This window comes from Struthio camelus, chromosome Z, assembly GCF_040807025.1.
Source record: "Struthio camelus isolate bStrCam1 chromosome Z, bStrCam1.hap1, whole genome shotgun sequence".
Classification (NCBI taxonomy): domain Eukaryota; kingdom Metazoa; phylum Chordata; class Aves; order Struthioniformes; family Struthionidae; genus Struthio; species Struthio camelus.
In genome coordinates this window covers 8923997-8939684 of record NC_090982.1, presented here as the reverse complement: position 1 = coordinate 8939684, position 15688 = coordinate 8923997, and the positions used below count along the sequence as shown (strand labels likewise).

The 15688-nt window shown below is 36.5% G+C and overlaps 1 protein-coding gene across 18 annotated transcripts in view; it reads left to right on the top strand.

Moving 5' to 3' along the window:
* The window catches only part of SMARCA2 (SWI/SNF related BAF chromatin remodeling complex subunit ATPase 2), a 118977-nt gene that overhangs the window by 53628 nt on the left and 49661 nt on the right, over positions 1-15688 (top strand). For 11 of the 18 annotated variants that reach the window (XM_068926536.1, XM_068926529.1, XM_068926537.1 and 8 more), the window contains 8 exons: positions 1732-1974; positions 2248-2361; positions 4395-4502; positions 7007-7093; positions 8015-8061; positions 10707-10739; positions 11942-12108; positions 14542-14705. In XM_068926536.1, coding sequence (XP_068782637.1) covers positions 1732-1974; positions 2248-2361; positions 4395-4502; positions 7007-7093; positions 8015-8061; positions 10707-10739; positions 11942-12108; positions 14542-14705 — 963 coding nt within the window. The remainder of the gene's footprint in view (positions 1-1731; positions 1975-2247; positions 2362-4394; positions 4503-7006; positions 7094-8014; positions 8062-10706; positions 10740-11941; positions 12109-14541; positions 14706-15688) is intronic. The other 7 variants (XM_068926548.1, XM_068926542.1, XM_068926535.1 and 4 more) reach the window with 1 other exon arrangement.

The following is a 15688-nucleotide window of genomic DNA, read 5'->3' as shown; positions in this document are numbered from 1 at the left end:
ACCCCTTTGCCTTTGGAAAAATGGAATTTTTTTGCCTACCGCATGATGACATTTGTCCTTATCTACAGTCCTGACCCTAAGTTTTCTTTCATTCTGTTTCTGACCTGAAGCTCAATTTTATTAGAGCCTCTCCAGCTCTACGTTTTTTTCCCAAGTGGCTAAATAGTTGCATATGTCATGAATTTGGTATCCCACATTACTACACAAGACCCGGTTTTGAAGGACTCACAATCTGAGCAGCAAATAGTGGTGCCTCAGATATTGAAAACTGATTTGAAAACTCTCCAGTAGTGTGCTTCATATATATTTCATACTGTTTCATATAAGCAGAGAGCAGACCAAGCAGGTGTTTTGCTGTTCTGAGAAACTGTGTGGTCTTACTGTCTCTTTGTTTTCATTTTCACTTCTTTTAATTCGATTACATATTTAGATTTCTCTTTTTTTCCCTCTGTGATACAAAGACATTTAAAGGCATGAATACATTTTACTGGCATGATTCTGAATGCTTGAGAACAGTTTGAGACTGTAGAGTTTTCCTTTCCTTCTAGTTTTTGCTCAGCCTAGCTAAAAGGTAGGAGCAAACAGCAGTGCGCCATCCAACCTGTCTTGAAAGTGGCATTAGTTAGCATCTGTGAAAGTACTTGAAGACTACAAACTGAGGTCTTCCAAGTCATATAGTCGGTGTGTCATAGCCTTATTATGGTGCTGCGGATGCATATGCATACCCCATCACATGACTGAAATGTTTCACATAACTGCAACAGATTTGTTAACTGGGTATAGAAGGGTATGATCTTGGCATGTGGATTGACTTACATACTTAAGTCACATTGCCTGGGGTTCATATATCTGCCTAACATCCAAGGGAGGGAAATATTGTTTTGATTAGGTTACACATGCTTATCTGCTGTTTATCTGGTCCGCTTTGCCAGCCTTGAGTGTCTCAGTGAGAGAACGTATAAAGCAGCAAGAGGTGCGGAAAGCTTCACACCTGTAAGCTTGACAGCCTTCTTGCAAAGAAGATTGTGAGGCAGCATATGCTCTTAAAACAGAAACAGCTGACATCAAGTGTGTGAAAACAAGAAGCTATGGAACTTGCACTCAAGCAGTGACCCATACAGTTCATCCAGTGGCACATATGTTAACTGTCTGTGTCATACTATAGAAAGTGATAGAGAACTTGGAGAACTTTCTTTCAGCATCTACCCTGACCATGTTTAAACTGTCACATTAAGACCTGGAAACTTTATACAACAGGATGCCCTGAGTTGATCTTAATTCTTCATTCTTGAGATAAAAGGTAGAGATTAGCTGAAACACAGCAAAATCCAGGGTTGCCGCATTTTGAGACCATAGTTATTTTGTGAGAAAATGCTGCTGCCTGTTATCTATGTTCTTGTTTCAGACAGGTTTATTTGGAGTTACTTCTGCTCTTTTTCTTCCCCAGTAAAATATATTCTGGCCTTGAAGAGCCAGTCACCTGAACTCCTCTCCAAAAATGGGAGGAATCAGCTGTTTGCTGTTGCAAGTCAAGTTGCAGATTCAGCATACCTATTTTTATTCCTATTTTTTGCTTGTGAGGCCACTGATACTTGGATACTGCCTAATTTGACTTTAGTCATAAATGAGAATGACAGATGTTTTGGGTTTGAGATGTTCCTGTTTTAAATGTGTTGGGAGTAATCCAAGTCTGTCCTGCTCAAACTTTACCAACTTTTCTTCCTCTTACAGATTCGATGGAAATACATGATAGTAGATGAAGGCCATCGAATGAAGAACCATCACTGCAAGCTGACTCAGGTCTTAAACACGCACTATGTGGCCCCTAGGCGGATACTGCTGACTGGGACTCCTTTGCAGAACAAACTGCCTGAACTTTGGGCTCTTCTCAACTTCCTCCTTCCAACCATTTTCAAGAGCTGTAGCACATTTGAACAGTGGTTCAACGCTCCGTTTGCCATGACTGGAGAAAGGGTACTATGGCAGTTTTCTTAAAACATCAGGAAAAAAAAAAACACTCTGAAAAGCAAAAAAGAGTTTACACTGAAGGAGTACTGTTTGAACTCTCCCTTGTGCTTAGGAAATTAACATAACTAAAAGCTACCTTTTATAATGTCTATGAAGTTTGTCTCTTTCTCGGCTCTGAATCGGTTTGGTTGTAACATACAAGTAATTACTGTAAATACTTATCTTCTATAAGAGGCTAGACGTTACATAATGCACTGAGTTGTCTTGTAACTTCTGTAGGTGGACTTAAATGAGGAAGAGACTATTCTGATCATCCGTCGTCTCCACAAAGTGCTTCGACCCTTCTTGCTGAGAAGATTGAAGAAGGAGGTCGAGTCTCAGCTGCCAGAAAAGGTTTGCAATAAGAGGAGTTGTGGAAGGGGTTTAGTACTTATTTTTGTAAGCATATTGTGATATTTCTTCTTCTGACTGGTAAGGAACGCTGTGAAGACCTGAAGTTTCTGCAGTCTCAGACTCCCTCTTCAGTCCTACAGCTTTTGATTTTGTTTGTTGTCATCCATGGTTTATGTAAGAAATGCAGCTTATTTCCTTAGTGTTTGTTTTTGAGAAGTAACTGGGTTGGCCATACATAGAGGATTTGATTTTGCCTCTCCTGCTTGTGCTGAGTAGAACCTTTGGCACCTGAATTGTTTCATGGAAACTCCAAAAGGACTACTTGATGTTATAAAGCAAACAGAATTTGGTCCTAGGTTAACATTCTAGGATTTTTGAGTTATATGAAGTGTTTTATTGAAATTCTCTCCATATTTTTTTTAACTACTGGCTGCATCTCAGAATCTAAAATTCATCTCTGATTTGAAAGATCACTGCTTTTAATCACTGGGCAATTCATCATGCCCCAGTCCATCTGCTACTGCAAACCCACATCTCCTTTTCCTTTCACCCTTCCCAAAAAACCAGCAGCAACTAAATCAAAAAGTAAATCTGAAGGCAGGTTGGGAACTGTTTGGTGCTTAAGTCGACTAGTTTAAAACCATTCCAAAAATGAAATTGTTATGAGTTTGTTATGAGTTGACTAGCACTGGCTGAATGAACAAAGAGCTCTTTGTACAAATGCTCAATGACAGTATCTAAAGGATAGATGTAGTTATTAAAGGTCATTCTCATCTTTATGTTGTGAACCTTATTACTGTTGTGGCTTTCTGTTTTCTTCAAAGGTCAAATTCCTGGTACCCTCCTATACAGCACTGATTTGGGAATGAAACATATTTAAATATGTAAAAATTGCTGAAATGTTTATTGCTATTCAGATTTCTGCCAACTGGAGACACTCTATTTCATAAATATATTAATAGATATTGGAGGAAAAGGATTTACCAGTTGCATACACACTGTTATTTAGTGGACCATGTTTCATTCATTTCTGTATCTTGCTTAGAAAAAAAATATTAGTCCAAACTAGAGTATGTACATGTTGACCCAAGCCTGTTAATCAGTTCAATCTGACCTGAAAAGTCCTGATAAGCCATTAAATTAATGCTCACTTCTCTTATCTCTGGTCATCCTCCTGTCTTTCTGTGTAGAAAATAACCTGATCTTTTTTTTTTCAGTTTGTTTATTAAACATGAGGCAGTTTCTTGTAGTAACTGCTGGCAAGATTTCTCGCTATTAGTCTATCTTTATTACGTTATTATTTTACTTTAGTTAGTAAAGACCTAGTTACTGTAATCTGGAAATTGGGTAATAGAAAAAGATGTATTAAATTGGAGTATGAAATCTATGTGTTACTGGATTTAAGGATGGTGTGCAGTAAAAACCTGCAGTAACAAGTATAATTTTACAAAACTGAGCAAGAAGATGAACTGCATTGGGGATCACACACCACTTCATTAATTCCCCTTATTTCTAGTTGATATGCAGAAAACAGCGTTTTTCCATCCCAACTTATGTGAAATACTAATTAGGCTCTGTAAAGGATGCTTATTTGTTTTGTGCAAACTATACAGTGATGACTGATGTTCTTATAATGTTTTGCAAGCATAATAAGAGTTCACAGGTTATTAAACGTTCAGAGATTTTTTTTAATGACATATTAAGCATTTCAATTAAACATAAAAAGAAAATATTTTGTTAAAATTACAGAAAGAAATTTAAAAAATATATTTGTATGTTGCAAAACAGCACTGAATCTGCAGTCATGTTTTGTAGTAACTGTGAATCTCATAGGTAATGTTTTGAGCTACCCATTGCTGTGCTTGCTGTATTGCTGCTCACAGAAATCAAAGCTGCTGTTAGGATACAGATAAAAGATGCATAGCTTTTTGTTTACTGTCGTTGGATGGAAAGAACTTACAGTTAGAGTCTACTAACATTATTATATCATGGCAAAATTTTACAGTTTGTTTATGTATTGTTTTTTACACTAGGTGGAATATGTCATCAAATGCGATATGTCAGCTCTTCAGAAGATCCTGTACCGTCACATGCAAGCCAAGGGAATCCTTCTTACAGATGGTTCTGAGAAAGACAAGAAGGTAAAAAGGGAGGACTAGAACACCTCGGAAACAATACGATATGATTAAATGTTAACTGTATGACTTCAGTTTTATAAAATTAATATTTAGGTTCTTACTGCAGATCTCTCTCATGGGAAAAGAAATCTCCTCTATCAGATATGCTTTTGTTTTAAAAAAACAGCAATTTGTGCTGTGTATTCACTGTGTATTCACCAAAAAAATGTATTACTTGTATTCACTGTAGTTACAATGCATTTCTGAGAAAAAACAATGCTTGAAAAAGCAACATTTCTCTTACCTGAGTTTAATCTGTTCAGGAACTTGAGTAATTGTGATGTGGCAGCACTGTCTAATGCAGGTTGCTCATCTTGTCTTTCAGAGTTATGAGTTAAGTACAAATCTTGTTTCAGCCAGCTGAGGTGTTTTGCCTGCCTTCATACATCCTTGTAAGATCTGCTAATAAAAAGGTTTTATTAAAGAACAATAACATTCAAAGTCAGTTAGTCACATGTTAGAGTATGCCAAAGTAAATGTTGATTATACCAGCGTGGGACATTGGTACTTGATTAAGTTAATGTAGAGAAAACAAGTTGCCATTCATCAGCTTATTTGTGCATACGCATTTAGCATTGCAATAACTGTGAGGTAGCCTGAATTCACCATGAGAGTAAGAACACACAGGCACGACAGAACAGCTGATGTGTAACAGCTTGTCTTTGTGCTAGGCCCTTAAAATATGGCTCCATTATGTTTGTATGAATGATACAACATAATCACAAACTGTTTTTGCAGCATCCTGTTGTGTATTGATTTGGTACAATGGGTGGCATTTCCCATGCAGAATGTTACCCTTTTTTAACTACTTTATTTTGTGCAGTCAAGTGTTTTTTCTGTGATTGATTATTCAGACTCTGGTCAAAGCTAGTATTTTTCTCATCAGATATTCTCTCACACTCATCTCTGTAGTTTGAGTACTTTGTAAACATAAATTTCTGTTCTTTTGTTATGCTTTTAACGTAATTTTGTAGTTTACTGTGCTTCCTTTTGCCCTCCAGATTTCATTGTGCATCTCAGTCTTCTGCTTGTCTCCCTGTCTGTTCTCTTTCTTCTCACTGACCAGTCAGAATCGTCTCTCCTTTTTTTTCTTAACTTGTTCCTCCACGCAGATTTTTACTTAATCAGACCTAATTGTCTGCTGTCTTCAGAACACCTCCCTCCTCCCACTAGAGGTCTAAAATTTTTTCCATCTTTCCCCCTTCTTTCAGGCTTTATTATTTTCTGTATCTACTTCATCAGGCTCTCTTATCCATGCTACCTGGTGCCAGCGGGGGGGGGGGGGTAGCGGTTGCTGAGAACTTTTGGCTGCAACTGTGCAGGTCTTAGAAAAAAGTTGTGTCATTCCACAACTCTGGCCTGGAACCAGCTCGGACTAGTGAGAATTTAGTAAGGTGCAGAGCTCTAGGAATTCTCTCTTGAGCAAATGCTAACTGCATTTTGGAGTGTATTGGAGGGGATTTTGAAAAGAATAGCAAGATTTAGATGTGTAGACTCTCCCCTTCAAATGTAAGCAGCCTGCTCTAGAAGTTAAGATTTGACAGTACTTTGCAGAGAATAGTAAAATATTGCTAGCATGTAATATGATCAGGTAGTGTACTTTTCCCTAGTTTTACTCTTAGAAATTGCTGAATCGTATTGGCTGAGATTTTAAAAATAAATCTGAATGAGTCCAGTACCGTAAGCTTGGAAAACTGCAGCCACTCTAACTACAGTGTCCTAAAGTTACAGGAAGTCAAAATGGCACCTGAAAGAGACTAAGCTGTATAGTTACAATCTAATTACTGTTGCTAGATTCAGGTTTGGTAACACCATATCATATTAACTTTGACAAACACTTGTCAAACACCTAGTAATGTTTATTATTTTTAAGATAGCATAGCTTATTATGTCTGAATTGACTATTGTCTGAAATCTATTGCGCTTCCAAATCAAATTCACTGTAGGGCAGGCTTTGAGATTATTCTTTGTTAGATATGAAGATGACTCATAGAGTGTGGTCATTTCTAGCTGCCTAGAGCCCTGTATTTTACCTGTTCTGGAAAGAGAAACCCATACATTCAGTTAACTGGCAGGAGAAGATAGTGGAGAGTTGAAAGGCATCTGGCAAGTACCATTCCTTGCTAGGGGTATTCAGACCCAATGTAATTTGTATGGCTTCATACTAAGCTGTATAAATGTGCAGTAAGCAGGGCAGTAGTTGCGCTTCCTCCCAGTGTGATTGCAATAGATAGATATGAGATACCTTGCACTTAGCAAATTACTTGCAGGTCTTCATGTTCTTTTTCTTTATGGATCATCCTTACAATAGGTGAAATTGTACAGCAAGATAATTGCACTATATTTTTCAGCTTCTGGTGTTCAGGTTTGTCGCAGAAGTATTTTTATGCCTTCATTAAAAAATGTCTTTCAAAAGTTTCAAAACTAGGAAAACAAATTCACTGGATTTGCATTGTTTATTCCCATAGGGGAAAGGTGGGGCAAAGACTCTTATGAACACTATCATGCAATTGAGAAAGATATGCAACCACCCATATATGTTTCAGCACATTGAGGTAAGGCTGCCATTTTTAATTGCAAGAATCTTTCTTTTTCAAATGGCTAACGTAATAGAAAACTAATGTTGTAGTGTATGTATTTGAGGGGGAACATCTCTGTCCATATCATTTGTACTGGAAAGGATACATTTGAAAAATGCACTCATTCCAGTCCATTATATTAGGGAGGAAATCAGTTGCCACAAGATTTTTATTGTCAATCTGCAGTTTATTTTTAAAGTGCTTATTCTTTTGGAGGCACTATCTTTAGAAAGAGAAGCTTTTCAGATTCAGGTTATTCCAGAGCAACTTTCTACTGCCTGTTGGTAGTTGTAAACCTCTGTACTTAAACCTAATATATGAAACAGAGATGTTATTTCAAAATGCTGGATAGTAGCAGACTGCTGATCTTTTAGAGTATCTACTTTTTATTTACTTATTTATTTATTTATTTTTAGCAAAAGTACACTATCTGTGTGGCATTTCTCATTAGAACTCAAAGTTTATAAATATATTAAAGTGTCTAGAAATGTATCATAAATGTATAAAATGTAGCTACAGTTCATGAATAAATGGACAAGTACCTCCTATGATTTATTATCATTGTAGTTTTTGTTAGTTCTGTTATATGTTAATTCATGAAATTCAGTAACTTGCAAATGGATTTTCCAGCAATTAGTATAAATTAATTAGGATCTACAATATTTTTATCTAGTAGAATGCAGGCTGAGAGAAGTTACTCCTGTAAACAAAGAATTTCAAGTAATAACAGTACAAGGAAAAGTTAAGCAGAGCACTACTGCTATAAGGCAGATTCCAAAGATATGTGTGTAATGGAACTGAAACCTCAACGTTCATGTATTTAGTTGATGAAAGGATGCATGATTGTTGGCCACTGTGTAGCCTCCAATAATTCATTTATTGTTTATAACTCTACAGGAGTCCTTTGCTGAACACCTAGGCTACTCAAATGGTGTCATCAATGGGTAACTCTTCTTATTTTTCTTCCTGTTCTGTTGAAACTGCTGTATCACCTCCTGTTTCTAGAAGATATATGCTACCAAATTTAAGTGATTTCTAAAATACATGTAATCAGTCATAGCAATGCTATGCTTTAAAAAGAGCCTGATCAATGTAAAGCTATTGCTATAGTCCTCCAGTCTAAGAGGGTGCCTCTTACTTGAACAGATATTTCCTCTGAATTAGCAACTTAATATTGTTATTATCCATGGGGTTAATGAGGAGCATCTGGATTCTCCTTCTGAATGATGCTGGATCTGTGTTGCATCGCTAATTTCTGAGCAGGAAAGCTGTTTCTCTGACTGATGTGAAGGAGTCTTGCATCTTAAAGAAAAGCATTCAGCTAAAGCAGATAATGATTAGGAGAACGTAAGAAGATGGATTCTGAGTGATTTTCATCAACATCAAACTAGTGATTTGTACATAGGATACTTTCTTTCACAGAATTCTTGGAATTGAGTTGAACATGAAAGAAGTATTTCTGGTACTGGAGAAAGCTTTTCCGTTACTGTGGCAAAAGCCTTTTTCTTCGTCTTTTCCCACCACGTAAAGATAAATTATAGAAGTCATATACAGGTCTATTATTTTTAAATACTGATTTATTGCTAAAAGTACACCAATCTATGCTAGATTAGGGAGAAGTTTAACACCTTTGCCAAACTACAGGACGTTATCCAGCCGTCACTGCAGAGGTTCTTGGTGTTTACATTTCTGTATTTCTTTACTGTCATTCTTTACCATTTCCAATTTTCCTTCATCCCTTCTTTCCCTTTATTACTGTTCAAATTCATGAAGTGCTAGCAAACGTTCTCTAGTGGAACCTTTTAAATTCCTTTGTTCTCAGAACTTTTGTGAAAATACTCAATTAGGACTGTTTTCCAGCAAGCCTTAATATGGTGTTGTCATGACGTGGAGGAATGTTTTCGTATCACGCTTTCTGTTAAAGATACCGGTTCACCTGTAAATTTCCCTAGTTTGTGAGTAATTTAAATAAACACGGTCATAACCAAATTATTTGTTTACTGGTAAACTATTAATAATCTTCTGCTTATTTAATAGTTTTGAGGTAACTTTTAGCACAAATACGTATTTATTTACTCCAGCAACTTGTTACAACAAGATGAAACGTTATCAACAGTGACTAATATGCTTAAGCAGAAACGTCAATGTATATTTATATCCAGTTCTTAATAGTTCAAAGTAATGTAGTAATGTCAGTTATCTTCATGAACAATGACTGAATTTTAAGATCTCCTGGTAACAAGTCCTCTGTCATTTGTTCACAGGTTCTTTTAACATCTACTTTTTTCCTAAGGTATAGACCTTAAAAAAGTCTATAAGAGTATGTGTAAAGGTCCTTCTGAAAACTCCCATATGCTTGAAACATGAGATTTGAAGTTCTCATAGTAGTTTCTGTACAATTAATTGTGCTTTTATCCTCTTCCATCCTTTTGCTAATCCAGACCAATGAGAAAAAACGTAAAAGTCAACTTGAAAGCCTTCCAAAGTCTTCTTGCTCCTTCTGCATAGCTGTTTGTGTTAGCTGATTATATCTAGCTATACTATTGTGATTTTTCCTGTGCAAGACTCTGTTGTGGTGGATTTCCCACGTGCCAACTTCTCTTTTGTTCAGTCCAAAAATTGACAAAAGTTTGATGCTCATATGTTCATTATATTAGTTAATTTATCTAATTCCTATTATATTAGGTTAAAGGGGAATTAGGAGGTCACCTTCTGAATCTCAGGCTCTAAAAGATGGATGAAGCAGGTGTTTCTTTTCTTTTTTCCTCGCGAGAATTGAATGCTCGCTGTTGTGATGTTTGCCAAAATGCACACATTGCGAGACACAAATGTAAAATTTTATGTGAGAAGCACTTCTTCAAAGTTAACATTAGATCCCAAGAAAAAAGGACAGAACACTGCTACTACCGGAAACACCAGCACCATCCAATTTATACAAACATAGAAGGGGCTACCTTGTCAGGATAGCATCGGCTAAAGGGAGATGAGTGTTTTAGAGGAAGTCTTCCATGATTAGCTTATGCACATCCACGTTTTACTGCCTTATTCTGCATCTACCTTGTCCATTTTTTAAGGATCAGTCTCACATAGAAACGCATTGCTTTTGAAGTTTCAGAAAGTATTTCAGTTAGCAGAATGTTCTGATATTTTCTGATTCTGAATAAGAAAAGAATATTTTCTTCCAGCCTGAATCGAAGTGCGTATATCATTCTCAATTCTTTATAAAAATATTTGCCTCCTTCCTTCTGTCTGTTCAAGGTCAAGACTGTTCTTAGCTCTTGATGTGCATAGACAAACTCCCTTTCTTTTATCAAAGGAGATTTTTCAGATTTTCGGTAGAAACTGGTTGGAATCAGGATGTCTACCTGAGCATTCTCCCCACTATCAGAGGTTCTCAGCATGAGAGGCTGTAATGGCAGGACATTTAAAAGTCTAAAGAGTACTCGTATCTAGATTACTTGCCGATCAGAGGCAAATTACAGCCTTATATTATGCCATCTTGTCCCAGCATTTCTCAGCACTGTGGGCTTTAGTCTGTGATAAACTTGAGGAGAATGCCAATCACTTTATCCTTTATGTGCTTTTATAGGAAAGCAGAGGATGCACAGGACACACACCTGAAGTAAGAGATACCAGCACTAAAAATGTTATATGAAGCTTTCATGACTTTCTGTCTCCCTAACCAGAACAGACAAAGAATATGGTTAACTGATGTATTCCTTTCCCCCTTTTTTTTAAAGCAACATAGATACCGTAAAAATAGAAACAGACTTAAATTTGTTCTTGGCACTGCTTTGTACAACTGCCTAGAAATAAATTCTTTCTAGCTTGAACAAGGGATGGAAGGGCTGTATGTATCTTCCACCTAATCCCTTCTTGTTGAAATGTTAATGATGCTTTTATTTTTTTTTTTTTTTCCTTACTGGTGTACCGGACCATCTATGTCTAAAACAGTTTTGCCAGTTCCTGAGCACTTGTGTATGCTTATCAGAAGGCCAACTATCTTTTGGACCAAGTATACAGTTTCTAATGAAAAATTATATTTTTGTGGTAGAGTCGGGATTAGAGAAAAGTTATGTGAAACTTATTTTTCTAAAGCATATAACTATCATGCTGACTTAGTCATCCTTGTTACTCTTATTATTTTTCTCAATTATGGCTTAAACCTACGTGCTATGAGTATGATTTGCTATTCACAGCACAGAAGAGAGAAGAGTGTAATCAGACTGGCTACATATAGTGCTGGACTGCTAAGTATATGTGATTATAGAGTACATCCCCGGTCAAACTTATCCCATTATCTCTGTGTATTGGCCCAGTTTTGAATAATTCACTTTCATGCATAATTGTTGAATGGAAAGGGCATTGATTTTAACATGTACCTGATGAATACAACTTACTGCTGCAGTAAACATCGTTTGAAAGACATTCACCTGCTGGTTTTGCTTAACTGATAAAATGCTTATCTACTTCAGCAATAATGCTTGTTTTGATAAATAGTGAAGCAGAATCACAGAATGGCCAACGGCCAAAAAGAGTACCAATTTTTGTAAAGGGAGGTATTCTGTGTGATTCAGAGTCCACAGGGTTTCTATATTAAAAATAATTATTTCTAACAAGTAGTTATGCACAAATAACTCATGTGGGTTGTTATCTTCTTATTTTAATGAACATAAACAATTTTAAAGAGAGAAAAGTGCTATTAGTCTTGTTTCCCTTAAGTAAGTCAATCTCCCTGTATTTATACTCTGACATAATAACGAATAAAAACTCTTCTAAATGCAGGCTCATTGGGGCATTTACAGTGTTTTTTCTCTTCAACAGAGCAGAACTATATCGGGCTTCAGGGAAGTTTGAGCTACTTGATCGTATTCTACCAAAGCTACGAGCCACTAACCATCGTGTGCTTCTTTTCTGTCAAATGACATCACTCATGACCATTATGGAAGACTACTTTGCATTTCGAAATTTCCTTTACCTGCGTCTCGACGGTAAGCTAAATGAGAACAAAAGATAAAAAATAAGTTTGAAAGCAGCGTGCTTCATTAGTTTGGGTGGCAGGAGAACCAGGGTTCTCTTCCTAGTGCTTTCAGCAGTGCTATTATGTGATTATACAAAAGTACACACAGGTTCAAAAAATGATTTGACAAATTTATGAAGGAAAAGGCTATTAGAGCTCATGAAGATTTGTTAGGGCTTCAGTCATGAAGATATAGCCATAGACCCTAAAGGTGCAACTTCCTAAAATTTTCTCAGTACCTACGGGATAAGATGCTGACTAGGGTGTGCTTTTTGCTTTGCCTCCCTGGCCTTTTGTTTTCTTTAATCTGTTTAACCTGTAAAATCTTGGTATAGGGACTGTCTTAGTACACAGTCGGGTCTGTTCTGTTCCTGGAATGCAGATATTCTAGAAATTTGGTATTTGTGGGCATATCTTTTTCAAACCAGATTTAAAATGCAAGGTCCTGATCGTTTGTTAATACCTAAGTTGCCTGACAATACTCTTATGATTACAAATGTTAATGCCAGTGTTTTTGCTAGATTGCAGTAGAATTAATGCATTCTTGCCTGTTTAAAGTCCCACTGCTGTTCTCCACAGGATAGCTGTAGTTCAGTAACAGGTGAAGTAATGCCTATAGATTTTTGCCTATAGATTTTTTTGAACTTTCACAGGAAGCTCAGAAGCCTCCATTAGTTAATATGTAGAAATGGACTGTTATCTCTGAATGAAAAGATGGTTTAGAAAAACAACGGAGGAATATAAAAAGGAGAAGGAACTAAATGCAAAAATATGCAACTAAAATTCCACATGCCATCTGAGGATTAAACCTGTTTGAAAGAAGTTTCCATCTTAGCCTTCTTTGGTGGGAATGGTCTCTGTTTAATACTAATCTTGCTAAATATTAATTATTTTTACTTACTGCATTTACCTCAAACATTACAATGTTCTACAGGGCGAGCAGCATTTTGCCAGAATATCTTTTGAGTAGAAAAGCAATGATTTAAGGAAAACGTAAAGAACAGCGTGAATAAAATGAGTTTAGGGTCCATTTACTTGAGATCTATTTGACGAATCTTGTTGGAGCATTTAACTTATTTCTTTGCTTCATGCTTTATTTGGAAGAGGAATTAATGCTGAACAATATTCTTGTCCTTTACAAATATTAATGAACGTAACCATCAGACACCATTAATGTCAAATGCGAAGTGGGGTAATGCAACTGAAACACACGTAAGCTGTCTTGATGTGTCACAGGACGTCTTTGTCAGAGCTGAATGAAACACACGGTACCCTGCTACAAAACCCTCTTTGCACCTCTGACCTCCAGCTGATTTGCTGCTCCTGTTTAAGAAAGCTGAATAAAATTACATTTTTTATGTTTTAAATTACCTTATGTATACCTTATGTATTTTAGAAAGAATTCTTTCTTTTTCGGGAATATTAGTGGCAATACACAATATGGTAAATACAGCTCCTTGTTTTTGTGAATGTTTTGCAAATAATTCAAGAGATTATGAACCTTTCTTCTTTTCCACTTTTGTGATGAGACATACCCTCCATGCTGGAATCTAATAACATATGTAGATTTTTATCTAACTCTCTTCTCACGTAACATGTTTTCTACCCAAGCCTTGTGTTTTTTAGAGGACTAGGTTTTTGTGGATCAGCAGTTTGGCTGTGTAATACAGAAACTTCATCTTCTGCATAGGGTGGATATGGATACCTGAATAAATATTTCAAACTTCTGTTGGCCTTCAGTTACAGACAAAAATGTGAAAAGTTAAGGAAAGCAGCAGATCAAACTGGACTGGTCCATATAAGCTGTTGTCAAAGTACCCAAAATTCATCCAGTGCCAGAGTGCACTGTGCTTTGTTTTTACTTAGAACATTGTCTGAGTTTTTAGTTTTTGCCGCACCTCAATTTCTTGCCTTCCCTTCCTCAGTCATGGTGCAGCTTTGCCTTTAAGAGAAGACATTTCAAGAATTCTTTCATATTAATTAGGACTTTTAAGGCCAAGAGTTACATTTTGGTAAATCTGTAGGTACTATTAAAAAACATTTAGAGGCTCTGGTGGCCCGAAGGCTTTAATCAAAACTGGAGCTCTGCTGTATGTGTGGTAGTAACTTCTGTTGAAATTGTGTGTCATAGAATTTTGGATAACAGATGTGTTTATCTTTTTAAAGTTCACTTTTGAAATTTCAAATGTACTTAAAAAAGGAAGTAACACCCTTCTCTCAGGTGTTATAGTTGACCAAAACATCTATGGTCAATGTTTTATTCTGTATTGCGGAAAATATGGCTGTGGTGGCAAAGAAAAGTGAGCTGAAATTTCTCTTCCAAATGCAGCTTTAGTAACTGACATTATGTCCAGATTATTTCAGGTAACATCTTTGTTATACCTTTCTTTTAATTTCTTCTCAGGTACAACAAAATCAGAGGATCGAGCTGCTCTGCTGAAGAAGTTTAATGAACCTGGATCACAATACTTTATCTTCTTGCTAAGTACAAGGGCTGGAGGTCTAGGCCTAAATCTCCAGGCTGCTGACACTGTTATAATCTTTGACAGTGATTGGAATCCTCACCAGGTTATCTTTATTTACTTGTCTTCATATAATATGCAATGAATTCATGGTGCTCTTTTAGGCTGCTTCTTAGATAGAGATACGCTGAGGTGGAAGGAATAGATCCAGGTATATTATAAAGTGCTGCGTTGAGAGATATTTGTAAAGCAAGCTGCTACAATCTAGTAATGTTTTTCTTTGAAATAGTAAAGCAGTTTTGTGTCTCTCTGTATGTTTAACCTGCGTCTAAGGGAATCCTCAGAGTTATAGCCTTATAGACCTGCTTCATCAATATAACTGTGCTTACCCTTTAACCTTAGGGTGCCATTAAATAGCTCCTCATTTTGAGTCTTCAGTAGATTGCAGTATTTTAGTAAAGGCTATGCAGAGCACTGCCTATCTTAAGCACTCAGTGACAGTACTTGTGTAGCAGTCTTGTTGTGATTCATTGTATTTGCAGCGTTACTGTAGGTGGATAGTAGCGAGTACAGGATATGGTCACCAGGCAAAGAAAATAGCACACCGCTGGGATTTTGTTAAAAAAGACAGAATAGGTAACTGCAGTCTGTTTTTATTACTTAGTGCTTAAAAAAAAAAAAAAAACAACCCACTGGATTATGTATCTGTGGAAGTGCCTGGCTATAGTTGTGTTTTCAATTGTCATGGAAATATGTGCAAAGCACATGGTAGTCAATTGCCACATGCAAAGCTGAAGGAAGTAATACTAAAAGGCGTTTTATGTAGAACTTAAGACAGCATTCGCATAGGTGCCATAATGACCGGATTAAAATCAGACTTAAGAAATTTGGAGCAATAATATTTGTGTGTTTTAAAATCAGCTCAGAAGGCTCTTCATTCTTTGTATTTTAAGATATCTTTAGGTTGCTTTTACAGACCTTTTTAATGTAAGGTATTGCATTTTCAACAGCTGGATAGCAATAAGTCGTGTGGTAAAAGTAACAGAATGTTTTCTGGAGTGCCCACTGAGCAGATGGCTAAATTAGAAG